General features: G+C 45.3%; 1 protein-coding gene across 1 annotated transcript; it reads right to left on the minus strand.

The window, feature by feature from the left end:
- Positions 1–1,365: 1,365 nt before the first annotated feature.
- LOC309346051 (protein RoBo-1-like) lies at positions 1,366–13,553 on the minus strand. The gene is made up of 5 exons (XM_081869705.1): positions 13,165–13,553; positions 6,216–6,335; positions 5,381–5,536; positions 4,057–4,200; positions 1,366–2,981 (listed from the first exon to the last, which is right to left on the minus strand). Exons 1-5 carry the CDS (start codon positions 13,208–13,210, stop codon positions 2,779–2,781), a joined length of 669 nt encoding a protein of 222 aa, XP_081725831.1. The 5' UTR covers positions 13,211–13,553; the 3' UTR covers positions 1,366–2,778.
- Positions 13,554–16,859: the final 3,306 nt, after the last annotated feature.

Consider the following 16,859-nt stretch of genomic DNA (forward strand, 5'->3'; position numbering starts at 1 on the left):
TGTGGTTCCAACATCATCATGGGTGGCACAATTCCCATCATCCTTCACAACCGGCCATGCTGGCTGGGGCTGCTGGGAGTTGGAGTTCAACAACATCTGGAGGACCACAGGCTTACAGATGACTGCACAAGAGGAGCCTCAGCCCCAGGGACCAAATGCACCCCTTTGGGCCTCTTTGCCTGGCCCTTGGGATTCTCCCTAGATCTTTCACTAGCCACACCCCTCAATGGCCTTGGTTCACCTCCAACTTGAATGTTATGGCCTGGCTGGAATATGCCCTTATAATAACACCAGCTCCCTCGGCCTGAAAGTAAAATGAGCACCACAACCCTATAGTCGCCTTTGACTGGACTTAACTGTCCAGGGTTCCTTAACCTCTCAGAATGACTCTTGCTTGTCTGATTGGGCAACAGAGAAGGCTGTGCAATTGTACATTGAAACTACCCTTCCATACAATGGCAATGTCAAAAGAGATTCTGTAGAGCACAACAACCAATTAACACACCGTTCATCCAAAGTGGGGGGGGGTGCATTAACTTCCAACTGGTGCAGAATTAAACTGTCTCACAGAATGTGAGCTTTCTTGTTTTATTTGTATTCTGCAATGCTTTTGGGAGGCTGGTGTATCAGGAAATACACACTGGCTCTGCAGGTTTGAGAGGCTATTGGGGCGGAAATTGTTTGCTATGTTTCCAGTAGATGCACAGCCTTTCAAAACAGATTAACTTAGGCCAATAAATTTACCATATGACAGGCTGAGAAGCCATTCTAGTGAGTGGTGGCTTTCCTTTCCTACAGATTTCACTTGGTGTAATACCAGGTGTAAGGAATCGGTGGCACTCCTGGTATGGTAAATATGAGGTATTATCCAACAACACCTGGTGGGTCATAAGTTCCTCATCCCTGATCAGTGCCCCACCATATACATAAAATGCACATTTGACAGATTTTTGAGAGAACAGAATCTGGCTGGTATTTCTTTTATTGCTTAAAAAAATTGAAAGTTAACACACATGTAACTTTGACATACACAGAGAAGAGAAGGACAGCATTTCTGCAGTACTGAGTGTGATCTTTAAGCAAATGACGGGCTGTCAGTAGCAAGAGGGTTATATGGATTCTGTTCCTTCATTCCTGCATATCACACCCTTGCGCTGCAATAAATCTACCTTCTGTATAGCCATCCCTTTTTTTAGTCATTGCTTTTTTAAAAAAAATGCAAATATAGATATATATTTGTGTATATTCTGCCAATAGCTGAGTTTATGAAAAAGAAGCAAACAGATGCAAAAAGTGTGCCTGATTGTGTGTGTGTGTGTGTGTGTGTGTGTATTTCCACCTGATTGGCCAATTTCTTTTATTTCCTTGTTACTAACGTTTTGTCTGGGGGAAGGAGGGGCACAGAGCATGCACCACTTTTCTCATGGGAATCTAGTACTAAGTGGAATCTAACCCACTTTTATAGCTTTGCACTTCGCTGGCTGCACATATTGATTTTCAATATTTGCCCCACCCAGTGATGCCATAAGGGAAGACATTTGGGGAAGAAGCCCAGGACCTCATGCAGTAAAATGAGCAGCAGGGTCCCCAAACACAGTAGAACTGACTGACTGATGTGGTGAGTCAAATGATACACATTTCCATTAAATCCAAAGCCTATACCTAACTGAACCAACCAGAGATTCTACCCTTCCTCCAAAGGTTTCTCAAGAGGCCCTTTTCCTCTTCGTGTTATTGGTATAGCAACCCTGAGAGCAAGTGACTGGCCCAAAGTCACATTGTGAGTTCCATGGCTGTGCAGGGTTTTGAACCCAGGTCTCATAAGAAAAGCCCCTGCTGGGTCAGGACAAGGGGTCATCTACTCCAGTGTCCTTTTCTCACAGTGGCCAGTCAGGTGCCTATGGGTAACCTTGGTCCATGTCCTTTGCTCTGTTCATCACACTGGTGATGGCTCTGATATATGAGTTGAGTTTGTTGACCTTCCGTAGGACTAAGGTCTCCCCCCCCCCATAGTCATTAGCAATACACCCTACATACAGGGGATAGGTGGAGAAGGCCTGGACGCAATACAAAGCTCCTTCCTTCAAGGTGTGGTGGGCTTAGGTTGAAGTCAACATTGGCAGACGTTGTGGGGCTGTGAAGAGCTTTCTGACCATACTCAGTCCATAGCATCAGTGAAAGATGTAGGGCAACATGCAGAAATATTCCGAGAGGGGAGATATAAGTAGGGGTGAGCAAATATGTCTGTTTCAGTTTCTCTTCATTTCTCATTTTCCCAGCCTTAAGTTCAGTTCTTCACATCAGTTCATTGTTGTTGTTTTTAAAAAGGCCTTGTGAAAATTCAGCTACATATTATTGCAAATTTCATCCAAATAGACCCCTGTTTGTCTGCAATTCTGCATAATGTACACATTTTTGCAAAGCAATTTTCCCTTATGTGATGCATTTTGACTGATGTTTTTATGAATAGGTGCATTTTATGCACATTTTACCTGAGCGCATGCATCTCAGCACACATTACTGGGCTGGAGAACTTCACTGCAAAATTCAGAGAAGTGCAAAAGCTCGCAGAATGGCTGTGTTTTGATGTGCTTATTGTTTTGGAATTTGCAAATCAAGTAGGATCGCCTCTAAATGCAAAATGGATTGAATTCCTCTCCCGTTCCTGGCTGGAATGGATGTCTGGGGTGGAGAACTGAAGGAAAACTTACAGGAGAGGAAGAAAAAGCAGGAGAGGACCAACAGAAGAAAGTTGTGGGAGGGAAGCTATAAAAAGAATCAAGACCAACGGGCAAGAAAGAGTAACCCTGCCAGGACAGACAGGGCCAGACTATATTGGGAGGGGACTCCTGGTGCACTGCTGCACAGGTTGACCTTGACTTTGACATTGCGGCCAGCAACAAACAGCACTTCGGCTCCCATTTCGCACATGGTCTTGGTGGCGCATCCTGTGAAGGCAACCTGTTGGTGCTTGGATTCCTCTGTAACAAAGGACAGAAAAGTAGAGTCGCGGAATTGCCCGAGCAAAAAGGAGGGTGCAGATTTGTATAGAACTTCCATGTGCTAAGTTATAAGTAATGCCTATTTAGAAATCATTCCTATGGCTATGTACATGCAACATTTTGTTCTAGAATCAATGGGGAGCAAGTTCTCCCTCCCCCTCCCCCAACCTGGTCAACACAATCTAGAGTTGTTGCATATTGCTTGCTCTTGAAAAGAGCTTCCTGAGAAACTGGTTTCATTCCAAAAATGAAAGCTTGCTGCAATTGACTCTGTTGCTTCATGATGTGTATGTTTGAAAACAGACATAGGCGGTCCCAGCAAATTGGAGGGGTATCCACACCTGCCCAATGGCACTGTGGGTGGGAGTATGCAAAGATTGCAAGGGGAGAGTTTTCGAACACATACCAAGTAACCACACCCACCTGCATGGAGAGCAGGATCTACACTCAACCTAGACTGAAAACAGCATTTTGGGGATGAGCATGAATGACCCTGTACTGAGAAAAACTGTATTTTTGCACTACAAACAGCTATGTGTGTACACAGCCTCAAACTTAAATAGAAATACAATATCACTGTTGTGGGGTAAACTGTCCCCAGGTGACCTCTAGGTTCCACTCAGTCTGCCGTCCAGGTGCTAATTTTGTTGATGGGCAACTTCATGTGAGGCACAAGGAGCTCAGCGCAGTGCGGATACAGTGACAGCAGCAACACACCTACCCTGCGTTGAGCTCCCTCTCAGGAACTGGCAGCAACACTCAGCACTGAGAAGCCAGGTAAGCAACACTGCCCTGCCTTGTGTCACCCTGCCAACCAATTACTCTGCAATTAGGGTGGAGCGAACCTTTCTGTCATCATCTAACCTTGGGATACTGGGGTAGCCAATAGGGTGCCCTCCCAAGATTGGACTCCAACTCCCAGTAGCCCTTGCCATCATGGCCATCAGTCAGAGATTATGGAAGTTGTAGACTACTAACATTTGGAGGCCACTGCATTGGCTACCCCGATCTAGCCCAATACCGATTACCCCTCCAGTATTACTTCCCCACTTACCGTTTTTGGCAGTGGTGGCAAAGTGCATGCACTGTGTCAGAGTCCCAGTGCAGGCCAACTCCGTGTTGTTCAGACAAATATCAGAGCCAAAGACAAAGCAAGAATTGCAACGAACGCCGTTAGGCTGCTGTGACGCTTTTTGAACTGTGGATGGAGGAGAGAAAAGGGATGTGATCTCCTGCCACGTTCAACATCTCTAAAATCTATTTTCCTTACATATGATAGAGTAGAGGGAAGCCTTCCTCAAGCTCAGGATGTTTTGGACTACAATTCCCATCATTTGTGCTGGCTAAGGCTCATACAGCCGATGGGAGTTGTGGTCCAAAACATCTGGAGGGTGCCAGGTTGAGGAAGGATGGAGTTCATGGCACCCTTCTCCACACACAGAAACATTAGGTTTAATTAGGTTCTACACATATATAGGCCACACTTCATAAAAAGGGGCAGACAAAGCGTAAGACAGGGAGCCCTACAGTGCATGCATTACTGTTGCCACAGTCAGTATGTTGTCAGTCTTAACATGTAAAACTGTATTCTTGCCCAGTAACTCTTCAAAGCCAGTGAATTCCAGATTATGCCTAGTTCTGTCCACAATCCACATGGCTTTCAGATTTGGACACGTATATACTGCATTGCAAATACTTTCATATTTCCCTCAAAAAATTTTTTTTTTTAAAATAATAATTATTATTTAGTAAAAAGCAATTGGAAGGGACCTTTGCCTTGCCCATGCTTTCACCATTTTGGTCAACATCTCTAAAGTTAACATAAGAACATAAGAGGAGTCTGTTGGATCGGGCCTGTGGCCCATCGAGTCCAGCATCCTGTTCTCACAGTGGCCAAGCTATGGATTCAAGCACAATAACCTTCTCTTCTCCTGTGGTTTCCAGCAACTGGTACTCAGAAGCATTGCTGCCTCCAACTGTGAGAAAGATAAAATCTTTTCTCCATCAACTTTCTCCATGCTATTTGTAAATGGAAAAGTCCCAAATGCTGCAACCGTTCTTCCCAGAGGACTCATTCCATCCCCTTTATCATTTACCTTTTCTTAACCTTGTCCAATATCCTTTTTGAGGTGGGACAAACATCCTGGGAATGGTTTTAGAGAACCTCCTTGTGGTTTTCTATGCAAGGGTGTGCGCCTACATCTGGACCCTGAGCATGACCACATTCTACACAAAAGGACTCAAGATATTCATAGCCTAGAAGGCTTTCCAACTGTACTAGAACTCTGCTCCAAGGTTTAGTGAGCATACCGATTAAACCAGCCCCACACAGAAGTCCTGACCAGTTCCTTTTACACGAGACAACCCCAGTTCCTTACCAATTACTTTGTTGACATTACAGCGGTCGGCCCGGCAGCAACTGGAGTTCCAGCGCATGCGAAAATCCCCCGCCACCAGCCCATAGAACTTGTTACAGAGGCGATCGTCCGAGTTGCATTTCTTTTCATAAGTTGGGTTCTCTATGTCCTGGGACCCTAAGAATGGAAAAGTCTGTTAGACTGAGAAGCCATCCCCTTATCTGTGCATCTCCTTCTCTGAGGTAGAGAAGGATATAGCCCCTTACTGTAACAACTGGACATGGGGAAATAGTTGTGTGTGGTAGTTGATACTAGTCCTACTCAAAGTAGAGCCGTTGAAATCAATGGACATGGCTTAATCAGACCCGTTAATTTCAGTAGGTGTGTTTTGAGTAGAATTTAGCTGGATACAACCCAAAACTTTCTTTAAAAAGTGGGTCGGGAATCTTTGGGCCTCCGGATGTTTCTGAACCACAACTCCCATCAGCCCCAGCAAGCATGGCCAATGCCCAGGGGTGGTGGGGATTGTAGTTCAACAGCAGCTGGAGGGCCTAAATTTCTTCATACCTGCTTCAAAGCCCCACAGATGTTCCTAAAGACCCTGCACATTGTCGGTAATGGTACATTGCTGGAGCAGAGCAGAATCTCAGAATGTTTAACTTTAGACAATAAATACTGGGACTTCTCACCACTCGAGAAATTGGGGTGAGGATCATGATACATTTTAAAAACAAGAAAATCATCCCATCTGCATGCTTAAAACAACAGAGGGACTAGATGTAAACTTTAATGGTTTGTAGCTCTCAGAAGTCTGGCAGCAGAGAAAGGTTAAGGCGCAAACTCACAACCACCCTACCTGTGTCTTCATCCCGGGCAATGGTGATGCAGCTGTTGACTGTGTCAGTGCATTTTTGTGGGGTTGTACTGCAGTTGTAACCTTCAGTGCTGGTGCAGTTGAAGCAGTAGATAGCATCACCTGTGGAAGAACAGAGAGGGGAAAGTGCAGCCATTAGGGCTGAGGCTGACAGCAGAACCATTCAATCACATGCCAACTTCCCCCTGAACCAAAAACCATAAACCAGAAGTGAAACTCAGGGAGGGCTCAAGTTTGTCTGAAAATCACACCCTCACAAATCCCAAAGCCTTTCCTTTCTTAGATCCAAAATATATAGGAGATATTATATTAGATCAAACAGGGTCGTCTTAAGCATATCCAGCGCCGTGGTGCAAAGATCCCTTCAGCGCCCCCCCCCCCCGGCAACTCCAAAACAAGGCAGAGGGCGGTAGAAAATGTCCTCTGCCTCCCCCACCACCCTTGCTGTGGCGGTTATCAAGCAGGAAAACGTGCTGGTGGACATGCTCTCCAGAGTCTGGGCACCTGGGAAGGCTGCATGCCGCCTTTTGGTAGGAAGCAGAAGGAGGACAATGACCAGGAGCAGGGCCGTCTTTAGCAGATGCAGAGGCTTGGGAGGGAAGCAGCTTCCCTCCTAAGCCTCTGCGGGGATCGCTCTCCTCCTGTGAAGGCTTGGGAAGGAAGCTGCACGCCCGCCAGCCATATAGTTGGTGGGGTGCAGCTGGCAGGCATGCAGGGAAAGGGGAGGCTGCAGGCAAAGCTGTGCAGCTCTTCCACTCGCTAGAGCGACCCTGAGAGGCCAGCACCCTGGCGCAACAAACCACTAACACCAATGGGAAAGACGGCTCTGAGATCAAATACATATGGGAGATATATATGGCACAATTATGTGATGGCTTTGAAATATGCACTTTTGACATACTCAGAGGCATTCTCTTTCACATTGTTTCACAGTATCCAAAACTGAAATTGACATTCCAAACCAAGCCTTCTCACCACAGAATAGTTGGTTTCTCTCTCTTTCATGCGCGCGCACTCTCTCTCTCGCTCTCTCGCTCTCTCTTACTCACTTGGCTCCACACACCAGGATAAGCTTTATGTGCTGAATTTCTGCTCATTCATCCAGCTATTAAAGGATCATGGACTTTGGCGGAAGAAAGAAGTGTCCTCCCTTTTATTCTTTTTTGAAAAATAGGATATGCCTGAATGGATGACTTGTCAGAGAGGTTAATCACACTAATTAAGCAAGCACACACCCATTCCTTTGCTGTTCAGGAAACTGGGCCAAGCCCTGTACCAGACTGGCTCACCAGCCCCCATGGCTGAACCAAGGATTAGACGACTCATTCTGGATTGAAAAGTTCAAAGGGCATGATGGCAGAAGGTCCCATGCAACCTTCTCTTCGTCTTTTACAGTGCTGTTCCTTTGCAGCATCTGAAGATGAAAAGAAGCTATATTTGGTCAATATTAGTCCTTGTATAGATCAACTTGGGTTGCATATCTAATTCAGGGCCTGATCTGGTGCTTGGGATTGGCCCCATTCTGACCCAGGATGGGTTTTTGGAAGACACCTGTGCGTGAATTTGTTTTATGTGTGAGGATCAGTGTGCGCTGACCAACGCACAGTCTTTGCAGTAAGGCTCTATTCCTTCTTCTTTTTTCAAATACATTTTTATTAAATTTCCACTTAAACAACAAACAATAAATTTCCACATTCATCTACTCAACTCCTTTTCCACCGCTCTGCTGAGCAATGACTTCCCTCCCTCCCGGCCACAGGCTTTCTTTTAAAATCTACCGTAATTTCGCTCTATAACACGCACCAGACCATAACACGCACATAGTTTTTAGAGGAGGAAAACAAGAAAAAAAATATTCTAAACGAAACAGTGGATTTATGATTTTTGTGGTTCATGCTGTGGCCACAGACATGTGATCTGACAGTGAGTTTGGAGTAGCCCAATGCAAAAATCCTGAGGATCCATGCTTTGTAACCACGTTTTAATTGGGGAAGGAAGGAAAAGCACTCAAGGGACAAGGAACACGCGTGGGGTGTGTGGAGAAGGATGCTGCTAATAATGAAGAAGGGGGGGTATAAGGGGAGAAGGCTCCTCTCCCCTCCCGCTTTGCTCCTTTAAAGAAGCAGGCTCTCTGTCCCTCTCTCCTCCCCACTCCGCGGCTCTTCTCCCGCTTTGCTGTTTCAAAGCGAGCCATGGAGGAGGGAAGGAAGGGGAACCATGGATCCTCTGCTCACAACTGCAGCAGATCCCCTCCGCCACCCACAGGCATTCACTCCATAACACGCACAGACACTTCCCCTTACTTTCTAGGAGGAAAAAAGTGAATGTTATGGTGCAAAAAATACGGTAGATCTCACAGTTTCCTGTCCTTTCCAGAAATCCACGTCGTAAGATTTATTTCAGTCCTGCTAATGTCTTCAAACTTCTACAGTTATTACTTATATAGTCAATAAATTTACTCCAATCTCTTTGGAATTTTGTTTCTTCCTGGTTTTGGATCAGTTTTGCCAGTTCTGCATAATCCATCATCTTCGTCTGCCACTCCTCCAACGTTGGTAACTCCTATAATTTCCAAGTTTTGGCTAATAAAGTTCTTGACACAGTTGTTGCACACATAAATAATCTTTGATTTGCCTTTGCAATTTCCTCTCCCATCAAGCCCAGCAGTAAGGCTCTATTCTGATGGTATGAGTGTCACAAGGACCAGTAGATTCTTATCTGCTGTAGCCTTCATCCACCTTCACAGCCATTGTAACATACCGCTTGTTATCTTTCTCCTGTTCTGCCATTGATGACTTCTTGGATCATTCTTTGTCTAGTTCCACCCTTTTGACCTTCCCGCCTTGAGTGACCCTGTTGGGAGTATGAGACTCCTGACAGCTTCGCTCACATGGGTCATAGGAATGTGCAAGCCCACTCACCATGACAAGGTGATGATCGAAACCCAGGATAATCCACTGAATTCTGGGTCAACCTGAATCAGCTCAATTTGATTCAGGATCCAAGCTTTGGCCGGAGAACTTGCACAACTCTAATATCAACACGAGAGCAAAGAGCAGGCCTGCAAGAAGTAGCACTGCCCCCAAAGTTTCCTGCTCCTCCTATTCTCACACCCACAAATGCAGGTTGGCCCTGAGGGATGGCAAGGAGCTTAGTGCTTTTAGCAGCTGCGTGGCAGGCCAAAATTCAACAGGTTCAGCCTTTTCTAGTTCAGAAATACAAACTGTGTGGGAAGCTTCACCCATTTACATTCTGCCTGTCAGACGCTTTGTTACTTGTAAGGCCACTGATTTGGTTTTGGTGCCCTCCACTCCACCCGAATAAGAGGACGCTGATTTGCAGCCTGCGCAAATTTTATGCGAATCTATGCCCTCTTTCGTAAGGGGACTGGAGGACCCAACCCACAGTATTGGACCCACAGAAGTTTATGCCACACAAAATCCAGTTGCCTTTAAGGAGCCGCAAGGTTGGCTCCAGATTTTGGAGGCTCCTTCAGCAAAAGACACACTGTGGAGGACTTCACAGGCTCTTAAATTTCAGCAGTGACCTGTGTGGTGCTAAAATTCAGCATGCGCCCACCCCACTGCCTCTCGCATTCTACAACATTGTTGTGGCACTCCCTGTAGCACCCAGTGTGGCCGAAAAAGTCGTAACACCCTAAAACCACCTCTGACACCCACCCATGTGGCCCTCTTTGCTGCAGGAAGTACAGAGGAGGTCTCTCACCAGTGAGGCCCGTTACTGAGGCATGGACCCTCAGCAGATGCCTGACCATCAGCCACACTTGAGAGTCTTCATTGCATTTGCTGCAACAGCTTAATGCTGCTCCCCATCTCCGAAAAGGTGCAGCGTTACTTAGGCTGGGAGCAAAAAGTTTTGCTTCGGTGGAAAAGTCCATGAAGCCAGAGGCTGAAACATGGCAATCTTTGTACCTGCATGTGTATAGCAGATCTTATCTGTTCTTAGTTTTAGAAATTCTCCTACCCTGCAACTGAACCGGGATGGAGGTTAGAAAAAGAGCACGTAGAAAGCAAGGGAAGGTCTGCTCTTTACACAACAGGAAATGCACAGAGAGGTAAGAAACAGGGTAGGGTGCCACCATATGCTCCATGTCATAAAAATAGTGGAGCCAGCACCACACCACCACCACTGACTTCTATGTGAACTGAGCTGATATGTGATTGAAATGTCTATACATAAGCCCTTGTCGGTCTGTCGCCTTGAGGAAGGGCCATAGCTCAGCGGTCAAGCAATTGTCACTGAGCTATGGCCCTTCCTCAAGGTTCACTTGAACCAAGGTTGCAGGTTCAATCCCTGATATCTCCAGGCAGGGCTGATAGAGAACCCTATATGAAATCCTGGCGAGCCTCTGCCAATGGTCTGACTCCTATGTTACGGTAGATTCCTTCACAGGATGCAGGGAGGAAGAAGGGGGACCCTGCACACTAGCCATGCCTCCATCCCAGCTGGTAGCGCTCTTGACGTTTGCCCATGAAGCAGGAAGATCTGGTGGGGGAATCTTTGGGAGCCTACAGACTGCCAGTATTTTGCAGGAAATATGCAAACACATGGCAAGAAATTTAGAACCAAGCATTTGAAGGGGAATAAGGTGCTCTGTCACCCTAGCACATGGGTAGGCAAACTAAGGCCCAGGGGCCAGATCTGGCACAAGTGCCACCTAAATCCAGCCCATGGACAGTCCAGGAATCAGCGTGTTTTTACACGAATAGAATGTGTCCTTTTATTTAAAATGCATCTCTGGGTTATTTGTGGGGCAGAGGAATTCGTTCTTTTTGTTGTTGTTGTTTCCAAAATATAGCCCGGCCCCCCACAAGGTCTGAGGGACAGTGGACCGGCTCCCTGCTGAAAAAGTTTGCTGACCCCTGTGCCTAGCTCAACAGATCCATTTTCAATCAATCCTTCTCCACAGGAAAAGCTGGAAACTAGCTCAGGGAAGGAAATAGGGGTCCCCTTACAACACCCTTAACAAGCTACAACTCCCTGAATTATTTGGGGGGATCCACAACTGTTTAAAGTAGCATCATAGTGCTTTAAATGTGTGGTATAAATGTGGCCATGGTCAAAGCATTGCATAACCTTTGTGCAAGTAAATCAGGATGAAAGCAAAATAAATGGTCCTTTGCACATCCTGATAAATGTGCAATCCATCGTGCATACAGGAAATCCACCTTCAAACATCCCTGTTCAATGCACAAAGGTAACCTGCATTACAACACTTCTCCCACCATATGCTAAAGGTGAACACATTAATAAGGCCCTAGTGTTGGAAAGTTACCAGTCCCTCCTTCTGTGCCTTTAATAGCTCCTTGGTCTGCAGGCAATAGCAGCTGATAAGCCTTATCCCTTTGCCTTCAAAAGCACCTGCTGGATTCTGTTGAGCAGGTAGCTGTTAATGACACAGGAGCATGACACAGTGTATTCTGCCTGGTTAGTTGGCAACCCTCTCTCTTCTATCTTCACAATTTTTTAAAATGTTGGTGTGCCCCCCCATTCACTTAGAAATGAGATATCGTTTCTTGCAAACAAATGCTGAACAACTCTAAACCTAAGAATCCTGGGAACTGCAGTTTGTTACAGGTGCCAAGAGTTGCCAGGAGACCCCTATTCCCCTCACAGAACTACAATTTCCAGAGCTTCCTGGAGAAAGGGACCGATTGTTAAACTACTCTGAGTACTGTATTTCTGTGAGTGAAATAGGAGTCACCCCTACAATTCCCAGGATTCTTTGTGACAAAGCAATGGCTGTTTAATGTGCCATGATAATGCTTTGAATGTACAGTGCAGACGAGACCCCAATGTAACTTAAATAAAACAAGAATGGTTAAGTTCTTTTTTTGCAGCACCGGAGTGTTTAAAATGTTTCACAACTATTACCGTAATTGTCCTTAATACACCCCAGCATGGGAGGGCTGCCAGATTTTTCACCAGAGCTGCTCCTGTCCCTTTCAACAGTAGCCTGACATTGATAAATTAAACAAATGAAGTCTTTCCTACTTGTCTGGCTCCATGCCAGGAAATAAGCTTCACTTAGTAAATGTCTGCATGTCAGGCTGTTACTACACCTTGCTAGCACATTTGCAAAGCTAAGCAGGGTCCGGTATGGTTTCAGATTGGATGGGGGACTGCATGTGGAGATTCCTGCCTTGCAGGGGGTTGGAACAAATGACCCACAAGGTCCCTGATGATTCTATAAGGCATGGAAGAAAGCCAGATTAAAAAGATGGCAACCCTTTCTTTTTCTGTGAGTCATTACGCCCATACTGAAATGGAACTGAGAGCATGGACTCTTCCACACTCCTAGACAGCTGCCTTAGGCAGCTTCCTGATGCCTGTGTTGAGCCACAGCAGAGAATTACCACTGCTATCGCCCATTCTGTTCCATTCCCACAATCCTTCAAGATTATTACCTTCACCCACTAAGCCTGTATCAAAAGGACAGGGTCAAAGTACAACCTTTCTCAACTAGCGTTGCCAACTGGCCGGGGGAAACGACTCTGGCTTGCTCCTACGCCTTCAGGGGGAGGTTTGACAGATGAAATCAGGAGGTGAAGCTCCCCACTCCCCACAAACATTCAACACCTTCTAATCACTAAAGGGGGACCAGTCCAAAAATAGGCAACCCTGGCCAGGCACTCGGTAGGCAAGTACAGCGCAGGCACACATTTTGAGAAATGGGAGATGGAAATCTGGAACCCACCTGCAGCTGTAACAGAAACTTGCATGATCAAATCACCCCTGCAGGAATGCTACCGAACTCTTAACGGTGCAGGAGTCCTGCAGTAAGCCAACCTACCACCCAGAGAATTCACACTTGGAAGAAACTGGGGTCCTTTTATTTTGAGGGGCCAGTAGTAACCCCTTCACCGCTAGGGGAGACACTCTGCAAAGATCAATCCGGACCGTGACTTACCTGTAGCCAACAGAGCCAACAGGAAGGAAAGAGCCAAGAGAGACATGGTGCCGCAAAGTGGAATCGCCTCAGCTTTCAGGAACCTGAGCCAGAAGCCACCTGTCCTCTGGGGAGTTTATACAGCTGGGACTGGGAGGGACAGGGTTGTGTTACTCCGAGGGCACAGAGCTGGGTTGAGCAACAGTGCGCTTTTGTGATGCCCTGGGCAAAACCAGCCTTGGCCTTTCAAGTTGTCAAGCTGCCCCTCCCATCTTTCCTCTTCACTTCCCTGAAGGCTTCTCTTCTTTTAGATGCCAGCATCCAATGTAATTTCTGTAAATCACACCTCCCTTCTTAAATCCTTTACAGCCACCCTCCCCCCCATAATGCGTCACTCTAAGGAGGTCACATTTACTATCTGCTTCCCCCTCCCTTCAAAAAGTCACAGATTAAAACAGAATGCATGCTTAATGCTTGTCCTTTACTGCTTAATGCTGTTGTGTAACACCCAAGGAATGCCTTTTTCATGATTGTCTTATTAGACAAGCTGTTGCAAGTGAGTAGAAAGAAATCTTCCTTCTTAGACTTTCCAAAATGAGTGCTGGTGTTTGCAGCAGTGCCACACTCTCGCACAAATCAGCGAGTTCCTGAGACAGCACAGCACCAAAAGGTGGATGTCCCAATTTACATCAGAGGAATGCTGGAGAGTATGACATAGAACGTGTTAGGGTTGCCTGCTTTTTTCAGCAGGCCTCTGTAGATGTGCCTCTAAAAGCAGCTTGGCGTACAGACCTTAGCAGGAGCCATTGGGCTGCAATAGTCGTAGATTTGTGATTTCTCTGAGCCGCTTGAGTTTGTTTGACCCCTCTCATTTTCATTTTTTTTTAAAAAAATCTTTATTAATTTAAAATAAATACATTTATGAGAAAACAGATGTACATACAAGTAAACAAACATACAATCAAACAAAAAATAACAAAAAAATGAAACAAACCACCACACTATAAGATACAAGATTAATATAATTATCATCATATATACACCTGATACTGAACACAATTATAAAACTTATAGAGAAGAAATTTAAAACTGACTTCCAGTTAATCTCACTGTACTTTATCTACCCATTACTTTATACCGCACAGTTCCATATTTCTTATATAATTTCTTTTTACCTCCCTACGACCTCATATTTATACAATACAGGGATCAGTCTAATTCTGCCAAGATGTTTCCTTTTATTCCATAGTTTTCTAAATATTCTTTAAAGATTCCCCAATCCTTACAGACTTTTTGTTTTGGATGGCCTCTTACTCTTCCTGTCGCTTTCGCTAGCTGCAGATATTCTACCATTAGGATCTGCCAATCTTCCGTGTTGGATATTGTTGTGTTTTTCCAATTTCTTGCTACTAAAATTCTGGCCACCATTATTCCATACATGAACAATGTTCTTTTCGATTTCCCGATTTCTTTTGGCAAAACGCTTAATAAAAATATTTCTGGCCTCTTTTTGAATGTTAATTGAAATAATTTTTTAAGTTCTTCATATATATTATTCCAAAAAAACACAAATATCTGTACATTTCCACCACATATGCAAATAAGACCCAGTTTCTTTATTACATCTCCAACATAGAGGTGATCTGTTCTTATACATTTTAGCAAGTTTTTCTGGAGTTTGATGCCATCTATACATCATCTTCATTGTGTTTTCCCTGAGATTGTAGCATGGCCCCTCTCACTTTCAACTCTGCAGACACAGATGGGCTGTCACTGCCAAGCTGCATTTCATACACCCAGTTCTTCTCTTGGGAAAATAAATCTTACAAATTCCATGCACTGCATGGAGTCATGAGCCAAAACAACCAAATCATGTTCCCATCACCCAACATATTAATCTATTTTAATCCATTGACAAGGCGCTGAATCAGAGTCCCCCAAAGCTGGCACCACTCCTTTCTGAGACTCACATTCTTCACTGCACTGTTTATGCCAGCTCACTGCAAAGAGCTTGGATTAGAGAGCGCACAGCTAAACAATGGAATGCACTCCTGCAAGTTTGACATGAGGAGGATAATGTTATCAGCGGCTACTAGCCACAATGGCTATTCTCTGCCTTCACAGTCAGAGGCTGTAATTTTTCTGAATACCAGTTCCTGGGAATTGCAGGTAGGCAGAGTGCTGCAAAACCATCAACTGCCCCAGAAAAACCCAAACATCCCATTTTTGTGCGAGAGTACAATGGCCATTGGGGGTGCCTTGCTCTCACATGATTTCAAGCCAAGATCTCACCCCAAAGAAAGCATTTTTTGGGTCCACGATCTTACATGGCACCCCAGCACATGTGCTTTAGCGCACCATACTGCACCCACCAAAAACTTTTTCTGGGTCCACAATTTTGTGCAGGTCACGTGACACGTAGGATTTTGGACCTGGAAGACGGTGTGCCAGATTTGGATTGTGTCGTGTTGGAGGGTATGAATGCTGTTGTGCTGTTCCGCTTGCCAGTATCTGATTCACCAAAGTGATTGGCCCCTTGATTTAATAAAAAATACCTTCATGGCCAATCAAAACATCACAAAATACTGAGCAAGCTTTTTGAGACAACCTGAACTCTGGTTTTCTATTGAAGGCATAACGTCTGCCTTGGTCAACCCAGTTTTGTTTTGTTACATAGTCTTAAAGCTTATCCCCACTTACCTTTTGCCCCACTCTTTCTGTGCTTTAATATTTCCATGTCCAAGTGCCGTTGTTGGTTTGTTTCCTTTTGGTTTTGCCCCAGAGATTTCCTCCAAAAAAACCTGCTCTTTAAAGCTGAATTGATGCAAACATTTATTTGGGTTAACTGTGGACTGCCATTTGCTCCGATTGAGCTTTAAAGAGTGGGTTTTCATGGGGAAAGCTCCAGAGCAAAGAAAGGGGGGTGCTTGGACACTGAGCTTTAAATCTGTGCCTGGAAAAAGCAGAGGAAAGGTAAGCATGGATGAACCCTTTCAAAGGGCACAAGACAGCATATTGGTGCTCCCAAATTCAAAGGCTGCCCTGCAACGTGACCCAATGAACAGACTGTTCCATCGGGGCTCAAGAGAAGTCTGAGTTCTTTTTCAGATGATGAAACATAAGCCTTTCGTCTCTGACAGCTCCAGATGAAGCCACCCCTCCCCAATAAAGCAGCGGTGCAGAAGATAACCGAGAATCTGGGTGGACCAGTCCAACCAGAAAGATTATTCTATACCAGTCTGGGCAAATCAAGGTCAAGTCTGTAAGGTGGGTGGAAGAATCTGATTCCTTGGGGTTCCTATGTTCTACATGGGGCTTCAATGGAAAGCGGGGGCATGCAATCCGCTTTTAAAAGTTAGAGCAGACTCCCATATACTGGTACATAACAGAAGAAAGAGACTTACAGAACTTTGGTAGGCTTTTGAACATGCAGCCCTGCTTTCCCATGCATTTGGAGTAGTCTGTGCTCACCAGAGCTTGGCAGGAAACTGTGAGCTGGAGGTGAGTTTCTCCCGTGCGCTCAGAAAGTAGATTAGTTCCAGCAGAAACTCCCAGCGTGCAAGAATATAATTCAGCCCAATCCACCTTTCTCATCTCACATGCATTACGAACCTTCTCTCACCCCTTTTGGCTAGCAGCTGTTGGTGAGGCTGGGTTAACCTTTGGGCAAAAAAAGAGCCCATTGTTTTCCTGGCTTGGGAGATGCAAGCTATATA

This window comes from Podarcis erhardii (genome assembly GCF_964252035.2).
Source record: "Podarcis erhardii genome assembly, chromosome: 7".
NCBI classification, from domain to species: domain Eukaryota; kingdom Metazoa; phylum Chordata; class Lepidosauria; order Squamata; family Lacertidae; genus Podarcis; species Podarcis erhardii.